At 42.1% G+C, this 24,715-nt stretch overlaps 1 protein-coding gene across 3 annotated transcripts in view; it reads right to left on the bottom strand.

The window, feature by feature from the left end:
* Positions 1-24,715, bottom strand: part of LOC101479161 (ral guanine nucleotide dissociation stimulator) — an 85,731-nt gene that overhangs the window by 50,648 nt on the left and 10,368 nt on the right. Inside the window, exon 1 of one of the 3 annotated variants that reach the window (XM_004555707.5) lies at positions 22,742-23,010. The exons of 1 other annotated variant lie outside the window; for it this stretch is intronic. In XM_004555707.5, the coding sequence (XP_004555764.1) occupies positions 22,742-22,837 (96 nt within the window). In that variant the 5' untranslated portion in view covers positions 22,838-23,010. Of the gene's footprint in view, positions 1-19,767; positions 19,864-22,741; positions 23,011-24,715 lie in introns of those variants that run through there. One more of the 3 variants, XM_004555710.6, reaches the window with a different exon arrangement.

Raw genomic sequence — 24,715 nt, forward strand, 5'->3', positions numbered from 1 at the left:
CAATTTCGAGCTATTCAATGAAAATGATCACATGCCAACAAAGCCTTCATCCATTTGGAGGTGTGTGCCAAATTTCAAGCCTCTATAAACTTGCCAAGACCCTCAAAAGCCACTTCATCTTTCATGTTGAACAGCGTTGCCACCAGGGTGCGGCGTTCAGTTTAAAGTCACAATTTTTGCACTGAAGCATCACGAGGGACTGATGGTGATATTCACCGCTTTTGAGGTGGCCAAGATGAACCTGTGAAAATCAGTACAACAAAATTAAAGCCATGACATTTCCTGTTGCCACTAGGTGGCGCTGTCCGTATTTCCGACAATGGGCACATCAATCTGTTCAGGGCGGGTCTGACATCATGCCTGTAAAGTCTGGTACTGATCAGACTGGATTTCATTGAGTTATACTAATTTGTTTCTTCATGGCGTGACATCAAAGTTCGCCACGCCGCTGGGGTCACACCCTTTTGCGAAAAGTCACAGTTTTCACTGTAACCCAAGACCAACTCCTTAAGGCTTTCCTGGAGAAATTTGAGGCTGCAGATGTCACCCATCACTATACTGTACCCCAAAGTGTAAAACATGACATTTCCTGTTCCCACTAGGTGGCGCTGTCCTTGATGTCAAATATGGCAGTTGAAATATGTTCAGGGGTGGAGCCTTATCATATGTGTGCTCTTTGGTCCAGATCGGAACATGTATGACAGAATGAGAGGCAATAAGATTTTCATGGCGAGTCATCATAATTCGCCATGGCGCCACGGCCTCATACTATTGTGAAAACTCAAAAGCTCCGCAATTTAACATGGCACAAGGGTGTAGTTGACACTGACCAAATATGAAGGTTATGAAATCAAACCCCAAGGAGGAGTTCGCAAAAGTTCGAGGCATGGAAATGGCAAAATTAGAGCCAAAATGTCACCTTCTCTTCCAAATGGCGGACTTCCTGTTGGGTTTGCGTCAATGGGCCCACAGACTTTTTTGTTCGTCTTGGCATGATACACATGTGTGCCAAATGTCATACATGTAGCTCAAACGATGTGGTCGTAGGGCTGCATTTAACAAGGCATAGGTGGCGCTGTAGAGCCATTTCCCAGTGCTCATATGTAAAACCATTAAAATACAAAATTTTTCACCAGACCTGGCATGTGTGCAAAATTTCATGAGTTTTTGAGCATGTTTAGGCCCTCAAAAAGGCCCTTGTTTGGGGTGAATAATAATAATAATAATAATAATAATAATAATAATAATAATAATAATAATAATAAGAAACGGAGCAGATACAATAGGGCCTTCGCACTCTCGGTGCTCGGGCCCTAATAATAATAATAATAATTAAAGCTGCAAGCAGCGTTATGAGGGCCCTCGCACCCTGGCGTGTCGAGCCACGCCCAACACCTAAAACCAGCACGTCCAATGTGATGTCACATTGATGGAATTCATGCATTTAACCACCAGCTAACATTTCATCTCATTGAACCATGATTATAGTCGTCCCACTAGGTGGCGCTCTAACTATTACTGACAAATGGCATAACAAACATTTCCGAGCTCGAGTCTCATCACACCTGCGACGTTTGGGAGAGATTGGATATTGTGTTTTTGAGTGACAGCAGATTACTGCTTTTTGGCGAGTGATTGAAACTCTAAGTGCCGCCATGACCACCCCGTTTCCCTGAACGTAAAAAGCTTCGCAATTTAACAACACAAAGGTCTTTAGATTCCACAAACTTCAGATCGGTCCAATCTGATGAAATCCCTTGGAGGAGTTCGTCAAAGTATGAAGCCTGAAAAGAGGGGAAAATGTCGCCAAAATTACACATTAATTTTAAAATGGCTGACTTCCTGTTGGATTTGGGATATTGCTCCAAGAGACTTTTTTGTACATCTTAATATCTTCCATGAGCTTACCAAGTTTCAGACTCATAGATAAAACACAGAGCAGGGGCTGATATTTTGAAACTTTGTAGGGGGCGCTGTGGAGCAATTTCGCGCTATTCAATGAAAATGATCACATGACAACAAAGCCTTCATCCATTTGGGGGTGTGTGCCAAATTTAAAGCCTCTATAAACTTTCCAAGCCCCTCAAAAGCCACTTCATCTTTCATGTTGAACCGCGTTGCCACCAGGGTGCGCCGTTCAGTGTAAAGTCACAATTTTTGCACTGAAGCATCACAAGGGACTGATGGTGATATTCACCGCTTTTGAGGTGGCCACGATGAACCTGTGAAAATCAGTACAACAAAATTAAAGCCATGACATTTCCTGTGGCCACTAGGTGGCGCTGTCCGTATTTCCGACAATGGGCACGTCAATCTGTTCAGGGCGGGTCTGACATCATGCCTGTAAAGTCTGGTACTGATCAGACTGGATTTCATTGAGTTATACTAATTTGTTTCTTCATGGCGTGACATCAAAGTTCGCCATGCTGCTGGGGTCACACCCTTTTGCGAAAACTCACAGTTTTCACTGTAACCCAAGACCAACTCCTTAAGGCTTCCCTGGAGAAATTTGAGGCTGCAGGTGTCACCCATCACTATACTGTACCCCAAAGTGTAAAACATGACATTTCCTGTTCCCACTAGGTGGCGCTGTCCCTGGTGTCAAATATGGCAGTTGAAATATGTTCAGGGGTGGAGCCTTATCATATGCGTTCACTTTGGTCAAGGTCAGAAAATGTATGACAAAATGAGAGGCAATAAGATTTTCATGGCGAGTCATCGAAATTCGCCATGGCGCCACGGCCTCATAGTATTGTGAAAACTCAAAAGCTCCGCAATTTAACATGGCACAAGGGTGTAGTTGACACTGTCCAAATTTGAAGGTTATGAAATGAAACCCCAAGGAGGAGTTCGCAAAAGTTCGAGGCATGGAAATGGCAAAATTAGAGCCAAAATGTCACCTTCTCTTCCAAATGGCGGACTTCCTGTTGGGTTTGCGTCAATGGGCCCCCAGACTTTTTTGTTCGTCTTGGCATGATACACATGTGTGCCAAATTTCATACATGTAGCTCAAACGATGTGGTCGTAGGGCTGCATTTAACAAGGCATAGGTGGCGCTGTAGAGCCATTTCCCAGTGCTCATATGTAAAACCATTAAAATACAAAATTTTTCACCAGACCTGGCATGTGTGCAAAATTTCATGAGTTTTTGAGCATGTTTAGGCCCTCAAAAAGGCCCTTGTTTCGCCTGAATAATAATAATAATAATAATAATAAGAAACGGAGCAGATACAATAGGGCCTTCGCACTCTCGGTGCTCGGGCCCTAATAATTAAAGCTGCAAGCAGCGTTATGAGGGCCCGAGCACCCCCGGCGCGTCGAGCCACGGCCAACACCTAAAACCAACACCTCCGATCTGATGTCACATTGATGAAATTCATGCATTCAACCACCAGCTAACATTTCATCTCATTCAATCATGATTATAGTCGTCCCACTAGGTGGCGCTCTAACCATTATGTACAAATGGCATAACAAACATTTCCGAGCTCGAGTCTCATCACGCCTGCGACTTTTGGGAGACATTGGACATTTTGATTTTGAGTGACAGCAGATTACTGCTTTTTGGCGAGTGATTGAAACGCCACGTGCCGCCATGACCACCCCGTTTCCCTGAACGTAAAAACCTTCGCAATTTAACATCACAAAGGTCTTTAGATTCCACACACAGAAGATTGGTTCAATATGATGAAATCCCTTGGAGGAGTACGTCAAAGCACGGTGCCTGAAAAGAGGGGAAAATGTTGCCAAAATTGCACATTAATTTTAAAATGGCTGACTTCCTGTTGGATTTGGGATATTGCTCCAAGAGACTTTTTTGTACATCTTGATATCTCCTATAAGCTTACCAGGTTTAAGACTCATACATAAAACACAGAGCTGGGGCTGATGTTTTGAAATTTTGTAGGGGGCGCTGTGGAGCCATTTTCCGCTATTCAATGAAAATGATCACATAACAACAAAGCCTTAACCACATTGGAGGTGTGCGCCAAATTTCAAGACTTTTTAAACTTTCCAAGCCCCTCAAAAGCCACTTCATCTTTCATGGTGAACTGCGTTGCCACCAGGGTGCGGCGTTCAGTTTAAAGTCACAATTTTTGCACTGAAGCATCACAAGGGACTGACGGTGATATTCACCGCTTTTGAGGTGGCCACGATGAACCTGTGAAAATCAGTACAACAAAATTAAAGCCATGACATTTCCTGTTCCCACTAGGTGGCGCTGTCCGTATTCCCGACAATGGGCACATCAATCTGTTCAGGGCGGGTCTGACTTCATGCCTGTAAAGTCTGGTACTGATCAGACTGGATTTCATGGAGTTATACTAATTTGTTTCTTCATGGCGTGACATCAAAGTTCGCCATGCTGCTGGGGTCACACCCTTTTGCGAAAAGTCACAGTTTTCACTGTAACCCAAGACCAACTCCTTAAGGGTTTTCTGGAGAAATTTGAGGCTGCAGATGTCACCCATCACTATACTGTACCCCAAAGTGTAAAACATGACATTTCCTGTTCCCACTAGGTGGCGCTGTCCTTCATGTCAAATATGGCAGTTGAAATATGTTTAGGGGTGGAGCCTTATCATATGTGTTCACTTTGGTCAAGGTCAGAAAATGTATGACAAAATGAGAGGCAATAAGATTTTCATGGCGAGTCATCGAAATTCGCCATGGCGCCACGGCCTCATAGTATTGTGAAAACTCAAAAGCTCCGCAATTTAACATGGCACAAGGGTGTAGTTGACACTGTCCAAATTTGAAGGTTATGAAATGAAACCCCAAGGAGGAGTTCGCAAAAGTTCGAGGCATGGAAATGGCAAAATTAGAGCCAAAATGTCACCTTCTCTTCCAAATGGCGGACTTCCTGTTGGGTTTGCGTCAATGGGCCCACAGACTTTTTTGTTCGTCTTGGCATGATACACATGTGTGCCAAATTTCATACATGTAGCTCAAACCATGTGGTCGTAGGGCTGCATTTAACAAGGCATAGGTGGCGCTGTAGAGCCATTTCCCAGTGCTCATATGTAAAACCATTAAAATACAAAATTTTTCACCAGACCTGGCATGTGTGCAAAATTTCATGAGTTTTTGAGCATGTTTAGGCCCTCAAAAAGGCCCTTGTTTGGGGTGAATAATAATAATAATAATAATAATAATAATAATAATAATAATAATAATAATAATAAGAAACGGAGCAGATACAATAGGGCCTTCGCACTCTCGGTGCTCGGGCCCTAATAATAATAATTAAAGCTGCAAGCAGCGTTTTGAGGGCCCTCGCACCCCATCGCGTCGAGCTACGCCCAACACCTAAAACCAGCACCTCTGATCTGATGTCACATTGATGGAATTCATGCATTTAACCACCAGCTAACATTTCAACTCATTCATTCATGATTAGTTAGTCGTTCCACTAGGTGGCGCTCTAACCATTATGTACAAATGGCATAACAAACATTTCCGAGCTCGAGTTTCATCACGCCTGCGACCTTTGGGAGAGATTGGACATTGTTTTTTTGAGTGACAGCAGATTACTGCGTTTTGGCGAGTGATTGAGACTCCACGTGCCGCCATAACCACCCCGTTTCCCTGGACGTAAAAAGCTTCGCAATTTAACAACACAAAGGTCTTTGGATTCGACACACTGAAGAATAGTTCAATCTGATGAAATCCCTTGGAGGAGTTCGTGAAAGTATGAGGCCTGAAAAGAGGAGAAAATGTCGCCAAAATTACACATTAATTTTAAAATGACTGACTTCCTGTTGGATTTGGGATATTGCTCCAAGAGACTTTTTTGTAGATCTTGATATCTCCTATAAGCTTACCAAGTTTCAGACTCATAGATAAAACACAGAGCAGGGGCTGATATTTTGGAATATTGTAGGGGGCGCCGTGGAGCCATTTTGCGCTATTCAAGGAAAATGGTCACATGACAACAAAGCCTTGATCTATTTGGAGGTGTGTGCTAAATTTAAAGCCTCTATAAACTTTCCAAGCCCCTCAAAAGCCACTTCATCTTTCATGGTGGACCGCGTTGCCACCAGGGTGCGCCGTTCAGTTTAAAGTCACAATTTTGGCACTGAAGCATCACGAGGGACTGATGGTGATATTCACCGCTTTTGAGGTGGCCAAGATGAACCTGTGAAAATCAGTACAACAAAATTAAAGCCATGACATTTCCTGTTGCCACTAGGTGGCGCTGTCCGTATTTCTGACAATGGGCACATCAATCTGTTCAGGGCGGGTCTGACATCATGCCTGTAAAGTCTGGTACTGATCAGACTGGATTTCATTGAGTTATACTAATTTGTTTCTTCATGGCGTGACATCAAAGTTCGCCATGCCGCTGGGGTCACACCCTTTTGCGAAAAGTCACAGTTTTCACTGTAACCCAAGACCAACTCCTTAAGGCTTTCCTGGAGAAATTTGAGGCTGCAGATGTCACCCATCACAATACTGTACCCCAAAGTGTAAAACATGACATTTCCTGTTCCCACTAGGTGGCGCTGTCCCTGATGTAAAATATGGCAGTTGTAATATGTTCAGGGGTGGAGCCTTATCATATGTGTTCACTTTGGTCAAGGTCAGAAAGTCTATGACAGAATGAGAGGCAATAAGATTTTCATGGCGAGTCATCGAAATTCGCCGTGGCGCCACGGCCTCATAGTATTGTGAAAACTCAAAAGCTCCGCAATTTAACATGGCATAAGGGTGTAGTTGGCACTGACCAAATATGAAGGTTATGAAATCAAACCCCAAGGAGGAGTTCGTTAAAGTTCGAGGCATGGAAACGGTAAAATCAGAGCCAAAATGTCACATTCAATCCAAAATGGCGGACTTCCTGTTGGGTTTAGGACATTGCCATAATAGACTTTTTTGTTCGACTCTGAACGTTATATAGGTGTACCGACTTTCAAACATGTAGGTGATACCCATACCGGGGGCTCGCGTTTTTCATTTTTCTAGGTGGCGCTACTGAGCTAATTTTCCCTGGCCATGTCTGAGAACATTAAAATACGTAAATTTTCACCAGACCTGACGCGTGTGCAAAATTTCATGAGTTTTCGAGTATGTTTAGGTCCTCAAAAGGCCGATTCATTTGCCGAAATAATAATAATAATAATAATTAAAGCTGCAAGCAGCGTTATGAGGGCCCTCGCACCCCCGGCACGTCGAGCCACTGCCAACACCTCAAACCGGCACGTCCGATGTGATGTCACATTGATGGATTTCATGCTTTTAATCACCAGCTAACATTTCATCTTATTCAACCAGGATTATAGTCATGCCACTAGGTGGCGCTCTAACCATTATTGACAAATAGCATAACAAACATTTCCAAGCTCGAGTCTCATCACACCTGCGACCTTTGGGAGAGATTGGACATTGTGTTTTTTAGTGACAGCAGATTACTGCTTTTTGCGAGTGATTGAAACTCTACGTGCCGCCATGACCACCCCGTTTCCCTGAACGGAAAAAGCTTCGCAATTTAACATCACAAAGGTCTTTAGATTCTACACACTGAAGAATGCTTCAATATGATGAAATCCCTTGGAGGAGTTCGTCAAAGTATGAGGCCTGAAAAGGGGGGAAAATGTCATCAAAATTACACATTAATTTTAAAATGGCTGACTTCCTGTTGGATTTGGGATATTGCTCCAAGAGACTTTTTTGTACATCTTGATATCTTACACAAGCTTACCAAGTGTCAGACTCATAGATGAAACACAGAGCAGGGGCTGATGTTTTGAAATATTGTAGGGGGCGCTGTGGAGCCATTTTGCGCTATTCAAGGAAAATGATCACATGCCAACAAAGCCTTCATCCATTTGGAGGTGTGTGCCAAATTTCAAGCCTCTATACACTTGCCAAGACCCTCAAAAGCCACTTCATCTTTCATGTTGAACAGCGTTGCCACCAGGGTGCGCCGTTCAGTTTAAACTCACAATTTTTGCACTGAAGCATCACGAGGGACTGATGGTGATATTCACCGCTTTTGAGGTGGCCAAGATGAACCTGTGAAAATCAGTACAACAAAATTAAAGCCATGACATTTCCTGTTGCCACTAGGTGGCGCTGTCCGTATTTCCGACAATGGGCACATCAATCTGTTCAGGGCGGGTCTGACATCATGCCTGTAAAGTCTGGTACTGATCAGACTGGATTTCATTGAGTTATACTAATTTGTTTCTTCATGGCGTGACATCAAAGTTCGCCATGCTGCTGGGGTCACACCCTTTCGCGAAAACTCACAGTTTTCACTGTAACCCAAGACCAACTCCTTAAGGCTTTCCTGGAGAAATTTGAGGCTGCAGATGTCACCCATCACTATACTGTACCCCAAAGTGTAAAACATGACATTTCCTGTTCCCACTAGGTGGCGCTGTCCTTGATGTCAAATATGGCAGTTGAAATATGTTCAGGGGTGGAGCCTTATCATATGTGTGCTCTTTGGTCCAGATCGGAACATGTATGACAGAATGAGAGGCAATAAGATTTTCATGGCGAATCATCAAAATTCGCCATGGCGCCACGGCCTCATACTATTGTGAAAACTCAAAAGCTCCGCAATTTAACATGGCACAAGGGTGTAGTTGACACTGTCCAAATTTGAAGGTTATGAAATCAAACCCCAAGGAGGAGTTCGTTAAAGTTCGAGGCATGGAAACGGTAAAATCAGAGCCAAAATGTCACCTTCAATCCAAAATGGCGGACTTCCTGTTGGGTTTAGGACATTGCCATAATAGACTTTTTTGTTCGACTCTCAACGTTATATAGGTGTACCGACTTTCAAATATGTAGGTCATACCCATACCGGGGGCTCGCGTTTTACATTTTTCTAGGTGGCGCTACTGAGCTAATTTTCCCTGGCCATGTCTGAGAACATTAAAATACGTAAATTTTCACCAGACCTGACGCGTGTGCAAAATTTCATGAGTTTTCGAGCATGTTTAGGCCCTCAAAAGGCCAATTCATTTGCCGGAATAATAATAATAATAATAATAATAATAATAATAATAATAATAATAATAATAATAATAATAATAATAAACAGAGCAATTACAATAGGGCCTTCGCACTGTCAGTGCTCGGGCCCTAATAATTAAAGCTGCAAGCAGCGTTATGAGGGCCCTCGCACCCCCGGCGTGTCGAGCCACGCCCAACACCTAAAACCAGCACGTCCGATCGATGTCACATTGATGGAATTCATGCATTTAACCACCAGCTAACATTTCAACTCATTCATTCATGATTAGCTAGTCGTTCCACTAGGTGGCACTCTAACCATTATGTACAAATGGCATAACAAACATTTCCGAACTCGAGTCTCATTATGCCTGCGACCTTTGGGTGAGATTGGACATTGTGTTTTTGAGTAACAGCAGATTACTGCGTTTTGGCGAGTGATTGAGAGTCTACGTGCCGCCATAACCACCCCGTTTCCCTGAACGTAAAAAGCTTCGCAATTTAACAACACAAAGGTCTTTGGATTCCACACACTGAAGAATAGTGCAATCTGATGAAATCCCTTGGAGGAGTTCGTCAAAGAACGATGCCTGAAAAGAGGGGAAAATGTTGCCAAAATTGCACATTTATTTTAAAATGGCTGACTTCCTGTTGGATTTGGGATATTGCTCCAAGAGACTTTTTTGTACATCTTGATATCTCCTATAAGCTTACCAGGTTTCAGAATCATACATAGAACACAGAGCAGGGGCTGTGGTTTTGAAATATTGTAGGGGGCGCTGTGGAGCAATTTCGCGCTATTCAATGAAAATGATCACATGACAACAAAGCCTTCATCCATTTGGAGGTGTGGGCCAAATTTCAAGCCTCTATAAACTTTCCAAGCCCCTCAAAAGCCACTTCATCTTTCATGTTGCACAGCGTTGCCACCAGGGTGCGCCGTTCAGTTTAAAGTCACAATTTTTGCACTGAAGCATCACGAGGGACTGATGTTGATATTCACCGCTTTTGAGGTGGCCACGATGAACCTGTGAAAATCAGTACAACAAAATTAAAGCCATGACATTTCCTGTTGCCACTAGGTGGCGCTGTACGTATTCCCGACAATGGGCACATCAATCTGTTCAGGGCGGGTCTGACATCATGCCTGTAAAGTCTGGTACTGAACAGACTGGATTTCATTGAGTTATACTAATTTGTTTCTTCATGGCGTGACATCAAAGTTCGCCATGCTGCTGGGGTCACACCCTTTCGCGAAAACTCACAGTTTTCACTGTAACCCAAGACCAACTCCTTAAGGCTTTCCTGGAGAAATTTGAGGCTGCAGGTGTCACCCATCACTATACTGTACCCCAAAGTGTAAAACATGACATTTCCTGTTCCCACTAGGTGGCGCTGTCCCTGGTGTCAAATATGGCAGTTGAAATATGTTCAGGGGTGGAGCCTTATCATATGTGTTCACTTTGGTCAAGGTCAGAAAATGTATGACAAAATGAGAGGCAATAAGATTTTGATGGCGAGTCATCGAAATTCGCCATGGCGCCACGGCCTCATAGTATTGTGAAAACTCAAAAGCTCCGCAATTTAACATGGCACAAGGGTGTAGTTGACACTGTCCAAATTTGAAGGTTATGAAATGAAACCCCAAGGAGGAGTTCGCAAAAGTTCGAGGCATGGAAATGGCAAAATTAGAGCCAAAATGTCACCTTCTCTTCCAAATGGCGGACTTCCTGTTGGGTTTGCGTCAATGGGCCCACAGACTTTTTTGTTCGTCTTGGCATGATACACATATGTGCCAAATTTCATACATGTAGCTCAAACGATGTGGTCGTAGGGCTGCATTTAACAAGGCATAGGTGGCGCTCTAGAGCCATTTCCCAGTGCTCATATGTAAAACCATTAAAATACAAAATTTTTCACCAGACCTGGCATGTGTGGAAAATTTCATGAGTTTTTGAGCATGTTTAGGCCCTCAAAAAGGCCCTTGTTTGGGGTGAATAATAATAATAATAATAATAATTAAAGCTGCAAGCAGCGTTACGAGGGCCCTCGCACCCCCGGCTCGTCGAGCCAAGCCCAACACCTAAAACCAGCACCTCCGATCTGATGTCACATTGATGGAATTCATGCATTTAACCACCAGCTAACATTTCAACTCATTCATTCATGATTAGTTAGTCGTTCCACTAGGTGGCGCTCTAACCATTATGTACAAATGGCATAACAAACATTTCCGAGCTCGAGTCTCATCACGCCTATGAGCTTTGGGAGAGATTGGACATTGTGTTTTTGAGTGACAGCAGATTACTGCTTTTTGGCGAGTGATTCAAACTCTAAGTGCCACCATAACCACCCCGTTTCACTGAACGTAAAAAGCTTCGCAATTTAACATCACAAAGGTCTTTAGATTCCACACACTGGAGATTGGTTCAATATGATGAAATCCCTTGGAGGAGTTCGTCAAAGAACGGTGCCTGGAAAGAGGGGAAAATGTTGCCAAAATTACACATTAATTTTAAAATGGCTGACTTCCTGTTGGATTTGGGATATTGCACCAAGAGACTTTTTTGTACATCTTGATATCTCCTATAAGCTTACCAGGTTTCAGAATCATACATAGAACACAGAGCAGGGGCTGTGGTTTTGAAATTTTGTAGGGGGCGCTGTGGAGCAATTTCTCGCTATTCAATGAAAATGATCACATGCCAACAAAGCCTTCATCCATTTGGAGGTGTGTGCCAAATTTCAAGCCTCTATAAACTTGCCAAGACCCTCAAAAGCCACTTCATCTTTCATGTTGAACAGCGTTGCCACCAGGGTGCGCCGTTCAGTTTAAACTCACAATTTTTGCACTGAAGCATCACGAGGGACTGATGGTGATATTCACCGCTTTTGAGGTGGCCAAGATGAACCTGTGAAAATCAGTACAACAAAATTAAAGCCATGACATTTCCTGTTGCCACTAGGTGGCGCTGTCCGTATTTCCGACAATGGGCACATCAATCTGTTCAGGGCGGGTCTGACATCATGCCTGTAAAGTTTGGTACTGATCAGACTGGATTTCATTGAGTTATACTAATTTGTTTCTTCATGGCGTGACGTCAAAGTTCGCCACGCCGCTGGGGTCACACCCTTTTGCGAAAAGTCACAGTTTTCACTGTAACCCAAGACCAACTCCTTAAGGCTTTCCTGGAGAAATTTGAGGCTGCAGATGTCACCCATCACTATACTGTACCCCAAAGTGTAAAACATGACATTTCCTGTTCCCACTAGGTGGCGCTGTCCTTGATGTCAAATATGGCAGTTGAAATATGTTCAGGGGTGGAGCCTTATCATATGTGTGCTCTTTGGTCCAGATCGGAACATGTATGACAGAATGAGAGGCAATAAGATTTTCATGGCGAGTCATCGAAATTCGCCATGGCGCCACGGCCTCATAGTATTGTGAAAACTCAAAAGCTCCGCAATTTAACATGGCACAAGGGTGTAGTTGGCACTGACCAAATATGAAGGTTATGAAATCAAACCCCAAGGAGGAGTTCGTTAAAGTTCGAGGCATGGAAACGGTAAAATCAGAGCCAAAATGTCACCTTCAATCCAAAATGGCGGACTTCCTGTTGGGTTTAGGACATTGCCATAATAGACTTTTTTGTTCGAATCTGAACGATATATAGGTGTACCGACTTTCAAACATGTATGTCATACCAATATCGGGGGCTCGCGTTTTTCATTTTTCTAGGTGGCGCTACTGAGCTAATTTTCCCTGGCCATGTCTGAGAACATTAAAATACGTAAATTTTCACCAGACCTGACGCGTGTGCAAAATTTCATGAGTTTTCGAGCATGTTTAGGCCCTCAAACAGCCAATTCATTTGCCGGAATAATAATAATAATAATAATAATAATAATAAACAGAGCAATTACAATAGGGCCTTCGCACTGTCAGTGCTCGGGCCCTAATAATAATAATAATAATAAGAAACGGAGCAGATACAATAGGGCCTTCGCACTCTCGGTGCTCGGGCCCTAATAATAATAAGAAACGGAGCAGATACAATAGGGCCTTCGCACTCTTGGTGCTCGGGCCCTAATAAGAAACAGAGCAGATACAATAGGGCCTTCGCACAGTCAGTGCTCGGGCCCTAATAATAATAATAATAATAATAATAATAATAATAAGAAACGGAGCAGATACAATAGGGCCTTCGCACTCTCGGTGCTCGGGCCCTAATAAAGCACAAGAACTCAGGGAACAAATAAAAAAGTCTGATTTCTGGACTACCTTCCTGGTTAAATCAAGATAAAAAACAATAAATTAATAAATGGGAGACAAGCATTTACTGGTCAATAAGTGAAGGGAACACTCAGCCATTACAGTAAAAAACAAAGCTAAACTTCAGTGCTATCAATCTCTCCAGTTGGTAAGCAGAACCCACTGTGAGCCCATTTCAGCTGCTTTGGTGCAGATGGTCATGACAACAGGTCCACTGGACAGGCAACAACATGACAAACCCCACAAAGGGAATGTTTTAGCAGCTGGTGGCTACAGCCCATTCCTCTCCTTATCCCTCCTGACTGTTTTTCATCTAAATGTCCCTATCACTGCAGTCATCATGCGATAGTATCTGCAGATAATTCAGGTTTCACAGGTTACTACTTCAAGATGGAGATGTGAGGAGAGCTGGACAGGCTTGCTGGTTCATGTTTCTGACCAAAATGTCAGATTCAGACTCCACGAAGGGGAACACGGGTCCCGGCGTCCTTTAGCAGGACCTGTGCTCGCAGCTCAGCCCCACGCAGCTTGATCGGCATTCGGCAGACAACACCACAACTGGCAGCTTTGCTTCTGGTACCCTGATGTCTGATAACATTCACCAGAGCGCCTCCAGACTCTTTCACACCTGTCACGTGTGCTCAGTGTGAACCTCCTCTCTGAAACTGAATATTTTTAAAGTAAAAAAAAAAAAAAGCATTTAACTTACAGCACTAAATAAAGAGAAGATTACATTTTTTCTTATGAAATAAACAATAATTTGTTAAAGAATGTCTCTGGAGCTGATTTAATGATCCATTAACAAACAAGAACAGATAAACTAGTAACTGTAACAGCAGATTATTTATTATTTTGTTGGGTGATTATTTTATATTGTGTGTCCTGTGCACACAAAATACATTTTTTGGCAACATATATTGTTTTTTAATGAAACCCTGCCTGGATATGTGCTCTTTATTCTACGCATTTTTTATGACTAACCGGTAAAGACATCTTACAGTGCAGCATTACAGGGTTTTATGGGATCGTAGTCACACAGTTTTCATGGACTTGGAACTGTCAAAGTGCACAGAGCTGGTTGAAAGAACTACAGAGCACATTTGCCGCATGGCTGATTAAACAAACATAAACAGCATGTTCTCTGTACAGATGATGAAAGCTTGTTTAACTGCTTGAGCAACAGAAGTAATTTTGGTATATCTAATCTTGTAGTTCAAAACAGAAAAGAAAAACAAGAAAATAACTTATAAATCACAGATTAATTAGACCTAATTTCTCAAGAATTCAATAATAGGTTTTGTTTGTCCCTCCGGAGCCTCTTCTCTTTTTACTGCAGCAAGAATAAAAAACAAACAAACACAGGAGAGTTTCCCAGTAACAGACACATACAAGAAGAAGCTTCTGAGAGCTTGCCAGATTGCGCTGCCTCTAACAGCCTTTAGATGTATCCCCTGCTATTATTTCAGCCAGTCGAGCCATTCAGGTGCTCCTCCAAGCTCCTGGCATTTAAAAATGCTCTCTCATGCCAACTGCAGCCACCTGGGGACGGCAGCTCTGCTCTGAGGCATCCTGACAACCGTCGCACAGGCTGAGAATAAAATAAACCAGCCTGTGTTTGTTTTGGAAATTGTATTGTCAGAAAAATTATTCTGCTTTTTTTTTTTTTTTTTTTAAAGATGACTGATCATCAAACCGAGTGTCGTCTTTAAATTCGACTCCCTTCACTTTAATGCCATGTTTGTTGTTTTGGTTTTTCTTTTGATGTGACACATTTCTGTCAGCCCAAGATGTTTTTCAAGGCTTTAACCTGCACAAATAAAGGCCGTGTCTTTTTCTGGTCTTTCTGAGAGCCGTCACAATATCAAACACATTTGGCAACCACACAAAGTTTCAGTGGTAAGTTTAAGTCAAGCAGTTTGAATGAAACTGTCCAAACTGCACAAAGTGACCTTGTAACAACTTCTCCACGATGACAACCAAATCAGATGCTAAATGGCTCTTATAGTGCTGTTCTTCTCTAAAAGCGCTCTATACTACAAGCATTATTCACCCATTCAAAAACAGATTTAGGATCACACTCCTGTGATCGAGTGGAAACCTCAAGGGAGATCCTCTAGTATCCACTAGAACAGGGGTGGGCAACTCCAGGCCTGGAGGGCCGGTGTCCTGCAGGTTTTAGACGTGTCCTTGATTCAACACAGCTGATTCAAATGGTTAAATGACCTCCTCAACATGTCCTGAAGTCCTCCAGAGGCTTGGTAACGAACTAATCATGTGATTCAGGTGTGTTGACCCAGGGTAATACCTAAAACCTGCAGGACAGCAGCCCTTGAGGCCTGGAGTTGCCCACCCCTGCACTAGAAGCAGGCTTGAAAGGTGATTCAATCCCATAGACTCCAATGTCCAGGTCCAACTTTGCAGCAGCAGTAACCATATTCACACCACAGTGCACAATCCTGTTGTGGTCCCTAAAGCTATGTTCAGCCATCATGACAGCCTGTGATGATTTGGTTATAACTCACCCATCTGGATTTGGCAAAAGCTTTGACTGAAAAGTGTGCAGAGACAGGTAGCTGCACTCAATCACGGCCTTCTAGGTCTCAGTTCTGCTAATTCAAGTCAATGAACTGGACCTTTCAAGTCTTTCTGTGATGCTGGTGACTTTTATATCATTTTAATGCAACTGAATGACAAATATTACACAGGACCTGAAATTAATTTCCCCAAATTTAGGGAAATTGCGCCATATTGCTTTTTACCAGGGGGAAGAGGGTACCAGTCTGAAGAGGCTACTCATTGTGAGCTTAATTGCATGTCTTATACAGTCACCCATTGTTCTTCTCCAACTACAGCATGGCTGTATTCTCTGCTCTGTCCATCTTTATCATCGTAGGTCTTTTCTCTCGTCCACTGTCAGCTCAATATTTTACAAATACAGCAGCTAAACTAACATCAGGGTCGGCCGTATGAGGATCCTGAAGATTCACCTTGTCAACATTAACCTCTCCTGGGACTGCTGTTTTTTTCCTGAGTGCACTTCTTGTCAGTTGACATACATTACAAGACTTTAAGATCCTTTTGGCTTCTCTTGTATTCACAAGGGCCCATCACAGAGTTTTTACACCTGATGCCCTTCCTACTGCAACCCCAAAGGGATGTGTGTCACCTCCTGGGATCAAACTGTTAGGCAAACATGTAAGCCACTACACATTTACATAGTTTAAGTGCCTCTGAGTCTGGAGCTACAGTAAGTCTGTGCTGATTTGTGTCCATTTCATGCCTAAAGTGAGAATTTTCCACTTTTAAAAAGCCCAAAAGGTCTACAACTGGAGGCTGGAGGAGTTAGCTCCAGAATATCAAGATGGCAGACGAAGGAAAACTCAACCCTTTTTTTTATATCAAACATTTATCCTTCTTGTCAAAACTTGCACAACCAAGCAACACAACCATCAACATTTTATTCCGGGTTGTGCCTGGAAACAGGACTGTTATTTTCCGTGGTGTTCTGCTCTTTAATGAGTCCGGGGTATAAACCATCTTCCACTTGAAAGAAACCACAGCAACAGATGGAAAAGCAAAGAAAAGAAACTCCTGCTCTGCTGTGCCACTTTATTTCAGTCCAAATGTCTCCGGTGTACTCCTGCCTTTCCATATCACCTCCACCTCCACATCCACCTGCACACCTGCTTCCAATTTCCTCTTCGGGTCCTTCAGCGAGCATACCCACACTTGAGTTCCTTGCCAAATTGTCAATCATGCTATCTGAGCTGTAGATTTCCAGCCTTCTGTCTGGCCAAGTCGCCTTGTTTTTGCTTCTTCTTCTTTCTCTTTTTGGACCCATGCCTGCCTGCGTGTGCCCCTCAGGACTTCCTGTTTAATGACCCACATCAGAAATGGATGATCATTGCTGACGGCTTCATGGTTGCAGTGGGAGCTAAGAGCAAAGGACTAATAGTACACTGACTGCCTGTGAAAGAAAGTCTGGATACTGTTGTCCAACAACAAAACGCTGCACTCATCGTACTCATTAACTGCTGAAAACTGTCTAAATGTTGATTCTAAATATGGCTATAATATGGCTCAGATCCTCAGCCTTGCTTAGTGAACATTATCAACACGTCTGCAGATGCTTCCTTCAGAGTCGACTGATAGTTTGACAACTGACAACATCTGACAGTTAAACTTTTTCTTCCTGATCACTGGCTGTAAGCAACTCATCAGTGTGCTGCACATCCTTGTTTTCTAACCTGCTTCAGAAAACAAATGTTGTTTGCAGGAACAGCTGATCACAGTCTGTCAAAGTTTACAGTTTTTAACTAAAACAGAAAATATGGAAATAAACTGCATCAAACCACTCTAAGAAAGTCTGACAGTAACACATTGTTTCCCATAAAACAGGAGAATAATGCATTCTGCATTCAATATTTGCTGTTTGCCCATAAAATACTGCTACACTCTGTGAACAGCTTTGCATGCTGGGGTTAGGTTAGAATAAAGACAGCAATGCCCCACAAATACAGAAAGCTATTGTCTTTCTAGAAGAAACACTAGGGAACACAAGAGGTGGTTGTGATTTTCAAATACTGGAATAGACGTTTTATTAAGAATAACACTACCAGCCAACAGGCCAATAAAGCATGGTTTCATGGAGTGGTCATACTAAATGTTCTGTGAACGGTACACACTACAGCCACCAAACAGCTCTGAAATCTGCCTGGTAAAGCTAGCAAGGCTATTACAGCACAGTTATTCCATTAAAATTAACCTAATCCCCTCAGAATCAGCTGTTTTGTTTGTTTGGGGATATGTGTGGAATCCCAATCCAATGCAAAATGGCAACCACACAAAGTTGCAGGCTCTTTAGAAGCATCTATTAACCCTTTAAGACCTACCATAGAACCAAGTCCGCCAGAGCTTATAGTATATTTTTACATGCTGTGGAGCCATTTTTTGGAGTATTTCAAGTTGCTATACATCAATACAACCATTATAGCCCAAAATTTAATAATATGTATTCATTAAGTGCATAGTAATTACATAAATTGCAAAAAAGTGCAATAAACTACAAAAAAATTTAAAATCGTTTTTGTTTTTTTAACATATATTTCTAGTTAGAGAAATTTAAGAGGTTTATCCCTCAAAACTGTAAATACAAAAAAGTTGCACAAACTAGTTTCCCACCACAGGAAATTTATTTTAAGTGTCTTCATAGTTTTATTTTTGAGATACACCAATTTTCATATACTGCAGGAAAAACAAAAAAATATATTATAGTGCAAATTTGCAAAATAACAGCATATGCATCAAAATAAAATATTTCCAGCAGTGCAATATGAGTCCTAAGCATCCCAGAAACGACACAGAAAGTCATAAAGTCAAACATAACTTTTAAAAACACAAGTAGAGGCTCATATGGCCACGAAGGTAAAAAACTACATTTCCGCAATGTACGTCACTTCCGGTTTCGGGCAGTTCATGCCGGACATGCGATAGTTCACGCTGATGGACGTAGGAAGTGTTACAAACAGCTGATCGGATCGGCAAAGCGTGTTTCTGGAATATTATGTTTTTGTTGCTGCAAGTGCTTTTTATGCAGTTTTTGCAAAGCTATATGTGGAAGGAAACTGTGACTTAGGACAAGCTGATGGCATAAGATGTAAGTACAACTCCTCCGGTTTCATATGCAAAAAAAATTATTGCGCTAGCTTACATGGTTGCAGTGCTACGGGATTTAAAAATAGTTACGCAAAATGGAGCGTGCCCGCTCCGACCGGCTTTAAAGGGTTAATAGGTCAAAACTCTTATTCGCCTTATAGTTTCCAGTATTATTGAGCCCACAAAATGTCCTAAATACAACAGATATCCTCTTCATATTGTAGGTTGAAAAAAGCAGCTCTGGTAAAAGCTGCAAACAAATCAATTTTGAACTTTGACCATCAATATCATGGGTTATCTAACAGTTTTAACAAGAACACTGAACAAATTTAATGCCTATGAGGTACAGTTACAAAAATGGCACTAACATTAGAGCAGCCAAAAACACCACATAGACAAATTAATTGAGCTAAAACTTAATCTTACAAAATTACGGAGCAGGATCACTGACTGCTCAGGTGTTTCGTGCATGAAAGTCCTCTCTGGCATTAACAGCACAAAAACTGTGCACCAGGAGCTTCGTGGCATGGGCTTCAATCCAAAGGTGTAACGTGTTATTTGCCCTATAGAGTAGCTCACAGTTAATACTGAATAATGTTTTGTTTGAAACCCTCACCTGTATTACACATGACATTTTTGGCTTTTATTAATACTACCTAAACCCTTTTTCAGTACAGCTGGATGATACAGTAGTAGAGAGTTGCCATCCTTAATGCGAGCAGCGATCTAGTCAGTGAAAACATCAGTGTAGCCTTAAATGAGCAATTTCATATAAACTCTGTTGAACCCTTCAACAAATTAAAGAGGAAAAGGCCCAGTACTAATTTGAGTAGGTAAAGAAAGTCTATTACAAGTCTACCACAACTACTTACAGTCATCTGAGAGCAGTGTCAGGTCCAGTGGGATCTCCGAGTATAGCATTGTTGCTTGGAATACACAGTGTTTTATCACACACATCACTTTTTAGTAGAGGTGGATGGAAACACAACTAGAGCTTCAGACAACCTTAACCTGAGGTCTAATGAGTCAAAACACCAGTATGGACATGCAGAGCCTTTATTTAATTTAGCATACCATTACATGTGTGTGCTGGTGCATTGGGTGTGACTTTCTAAGCCCCTAAAACCATTTTGTTAAAGTCATTGTAACATGTTTGTTATAAATTTCTAGTCTCCATGGCTAACCCTGAAAACACAAAGTGATTTCATTAGTTTTTCTTTCTCAAACTTGACAAAAGACCAGAGTCAATTCTCTATTTTTTTAATAATAAAAAGACTTTACAACTGCAAGTCTCCACTTTTTTTCAGCCACATCCAGCCGTAACTACACCAAAAGCCTAACAGCAGGGAGCGCAAGTGACTTTGTTTGACCCCAGAGAAGAATTCGGGCCACATGAAACACAATCCGGTGATACAGCTGAGCCACTAAGTGAGAGTTAGAGAGAGACGATCAGCTGACAGTACATATCCACCTCTCACACTGACAGCACAGCAGAGGATCACATCTAATTAAATATTTTTGTTAGAGCAGATTTCCTACAACAACATTATGAAAGAAAAACTTTCTTGTCCTTGATTAACCTTGAAAACTGCGACTACGTTGTCGTTTCCAATCACACACTGGAAACATTGAGACTTTGCAGTTTAGTTCAAACATGTTCAGTATTTCACAGGTGGAGCAGACTGCCAAACAAAGGCACAGGAGGACGGTTTGTGCAGCCAACCTACCTGCACACGAACGCACCATCACACCTAACTTCATTCAGTTTACACTTGAAACCTCAAACAGAAAGACTGGATAACTCACGGTCAAAACTATGTGGACACCCCTGTTACATTAATTCTTGATGTCTCCCCATTTTTTAAGATGTTGTCCAGGAAGATTTTAAGCCGCCTGAAGTGATACTAAAACACAAATCTATTAGTGACATTCAGCACTGATAATAAGGTGAAAATTTCTGGCCTATGATTGGTCTTCCAGTTAATCCCACAGATGCTGGATAAATGGGGTAAACAATTTCTTTGGTTCTTTGGTGCATTGGCTTCGTATTGGGAAAACGACATGTTTAAAGTTTAAAGGGCCACTGGGCTTGCAATACGCTGGAGGATAGCTTGATGTTGTGGCACAAAAACACTGATAAAGCTGGTGTGGCTTAGCTCAAACTGTGAAAAATGGCTGTCTGGAATAGTTTTTGCTTGGGCTGCCAGCTCACATTGTTTCCACAATTGTCATATTACATCCATACCTGGATGTCTAAAACTGCAGCTTCATTTTAGCCAAGAATCTATCATTTAAATAGCTGCCAAAGACTAATTGCAGGTGAAGACCCAAGAACAGAATAATTAACGACTTAATACTGAAAAAATAATAATCAAACTATTAAAACGTATTACTTAAAAAAAATCCTTCTGTTGAAGATAAAGCTCCCGCAACCCTCACACCAGTGTACGTGCAACTAAAGAGAACTCCCTGTAAACCATTTAAATCATGAGCTTCTTTCAGCCGCACATTTTATTAAGAGCAACACATTCACTACATTCACCATGGGATCATTACAGACACGACCAAACATGTCAGGATTTCAAGGGGCACACCTTTATCTGCAGGGAGATGTTTTCCTGGGTGTGCAGAGTTTTATATCAGCAGCAGCCCGACACACACACACAACAATGAAAAGAAAAAACTTGGCAGTAATAAACACATAAGCATCCGTCCCCATGCAAACAGATTCATGTGAAGAAACAGCCTGAAACCATGTTTTCAGAGTGTGACAGACTCTGAAATACAGCCAGAAGCAAAACCTGAAGGCAAACTGACAGATCAGGTGAAAAGGTAACGGAAACATGCAGGTCAACAGGTGAACATACGCAACCTGCAAACCTGGGCTCAGCACATTTTGACAGAACCTTTAGTAAAGGGGTGCAGACAAACCCCAGGGTTTTTATATACGTATATATTCCAGTTAGGTAATACTTCGTTTTTTCTCTTTGCCCACTTGCTAATTTGTTTCCTTTTTAATTGCTTTTCACCGTCCCTTTCACTCAGCCACTAGAAACCTTTCAGTTATATTTAGGCACAATTCATTTTTGGCTTAAGATATTCATCTTCACACAACACTAGTTGTGTTGATATATTATAACCAGGAAGGTACTGGCCCTTCTCATTAATGCTAAACCGGACCTCCTGCATAACTGAGACAGACCAGCAGCTTTGATGGAATAAAAATAACCTGTCCCAACAAACAGAACCAAAAAAGTCACTCCAATTACATTAACCCAATAATGGCAGCAAAAATGTTCTCAATTTGACTGCTTGTAAGTCACAGGACTTGTCCAAAAGCTCTAAGTGGCTGTAACTGCTCCAACGAGTCAAACAAAACAACGAAGACATAAAAGAGCAACGCAATTAACTTCTCTGGCCAGAAAAAGAAAATAAGTAAAAGCAGAGAATGGTGAGTGTTATCGTTCTGCGTCCACTAAGAGCTTCACTTGTAAACCACACACACTCAATACTGTAATCATTTACAGCCATACAAGTAAACAAATTAATAGATGTATACAGCTTAAGAAACACACCTGTGTCCATTTTAAAATAATCTACAGACGTTAATACTGCATTAAAATACACATTCAGTCTTCTTTTTACAGTAAGCATGCACGAATATATGCTACAGTATCAAATATGCAATTAGTACACAGGAACACACTCACACACACTCAAGCAATTAAAATTTAACTAGATACATATACAGTATGTATGAATGCACTTATGTTCCTCTCCACACACACACGCTGCATCCACACACACACGTACACCCAGCCAGCCTGGCGCGGTATCAGAGCTCACCAGGTCGTCCAGGATGGTGACGGGGAAATCGAACATGCACATCTTGACAGGCTGAGCGAGCGCTCTGTGCAGGCTGAACAGGGATTTGGCTTCCATGCTGTGCCCTGAACGCACCGTGCAGCCAACGCTCGACTGCACGCAACCACAACAAAAACACAAATAAAACCAGAAGAAAAAATGAAAAAGGAGGAGCTCCCCAGTCTGGCTGCTCGCTTCGCAGTCCTATCACAGAGGACTGCAAAGAAATCCACCTCAAAGAAACCCCTCCACCTCCTTTTCCCCAAACACCAACAACCATCCACTCCCCTTCCTCTTCCTCTTCCTCTTCTCGCCTTTCTTCCCCTCCTTCTCCTCCTCACCAAGGAGCGTCTAACTGTCAGCAGCTGCTCTCTCGTCTTTCCGTCCGTCCTCTGGGGGTATTGCCCAACACCACTCAGCTGTTTTGCCACGACCGCAGTGCTCTCACATTCAGACGGAGGTGCTCGGACTCGCCACCGAACCAAAGCACACGTCTGCCCGGAAAAAATAAAACCTCGCCAAATGAAATAAAATGCAGCAAGTACACAGAGGGTCCTCCGAGTTGCTGTCTGACTCGCTTCTGCTTCATTATGCTGCAGCGATTTAATCAGGAGAGAAGGACCAGCTCTGTTTTGCTCCTGTAGTGCCAGACGGTCTGTGTGAGCCCATTAAAGATGAAGCAGGGTGACTGCTTCAGAGGCTGATGTATGAATCAGACTCTCTTCTCATTAATGTCGCTGGTAAATGTGAAGGCACGCATTCTGCTGAGTTACCAGCCCTTATTCTAAAACTTATTTTTCTTTTATGGGTTTGATGAGAGTCTAAAAGTCTGAAGATCTTTTCAACAGGATGTTAGCAAAGTCCTTTCTCTCTCTCTCTTTTTTTTGGGGTTGGATTTTAGTGTTAAATTTTATGTTTGATGGTCTCTTTGCTGTGCTCCTTCACTGCACGTGGGCAGCACTGACTTTTGCAGATATTTTCAACAATGCAATTTTAGCTTTATTGCTGCAGAATTTACATTAACTCACATTTAACTTGACTTACTGCAAATACAACCTGAAACTAAAAAACAGCATGTGTGCCTCAAACCTGCAACATGCAGTTGATGCCTCTAGTATAACAAAGACTTCATAGAAATTTATGGTAAAAGTATGGTCTTACTGAATGCAACAATTATTATTAGACTCAAAGATAATGATACCGCAGAATGCTTTAGGGCGTGGCCACTTTGTACTTAAAAAAACATTATTGTTGTCAAATATACAAATTTATCAAACTGGATGTCAAATAAAAGGACAACAAAACAAACTAATCAAAATCTCCAAGCCCATAAACTGGAGTTCCTAAAATGGAAACATGAGGATGGCTCCAAAAAGTGTCCCCATGTCACGATCTAACTAAACATGTTTACCTGGTACAAAACATTGGTTTTGGCCTCTATGCAGAGTTTACCCCTTTCCAATGACTATAGGGGAAAACTGGAGTCAGGGGCATGGACACTATTGACTGGGCCTCATTGTCCCTGAACTTGACCTCTCAACTACATTTGTGTTGTTGGTGCCTTTTGGAGCATTTTAATGTCTTTCTTGGACAGTATAAGCCATCCAAAAAATTGACTGAGTAGTTTTTTACTTAGCACTAATTAGCAGGTATTTGCGTCATTCTACTTTTATACCTGTAGAGTGTGTGGATGGAGTATGCTAGAATTAGCTGATAATTAAACTCTCCACCCTCTCCAAATATGCTCACTTCTGGCTTCATTACCAGCAAATGTTGAAGCTTTGAAGCTAAATTACTGAGCAGCACCATGAAAATGTCACCGATTATCACTTGAAACGAGGAGGTGTCAGACGACAGTCTGTGAATCAGCTCTATCTGACAGTGGAGGAGACACATGGGCCGATTATCTGCTCGTTTATTGATCCATGAGGTAATTACAAGCTTGTTATTGAAGCT

This window comes from Maylandia zebra, linkage group LG12 (genome assembly GCF_041146795.1).
Source record: "Maylandia zebra isolate NMK-2024a linkage group LG12, Mzebra_GT3a, whole genome shotgun sequence".
NCBI classification, from domain to species: Eukaryota; Metazoa; Chordata; class Actinopteri; order Cichliformes; family Cichlidae; genus Maylandia; species Maylandia zebra.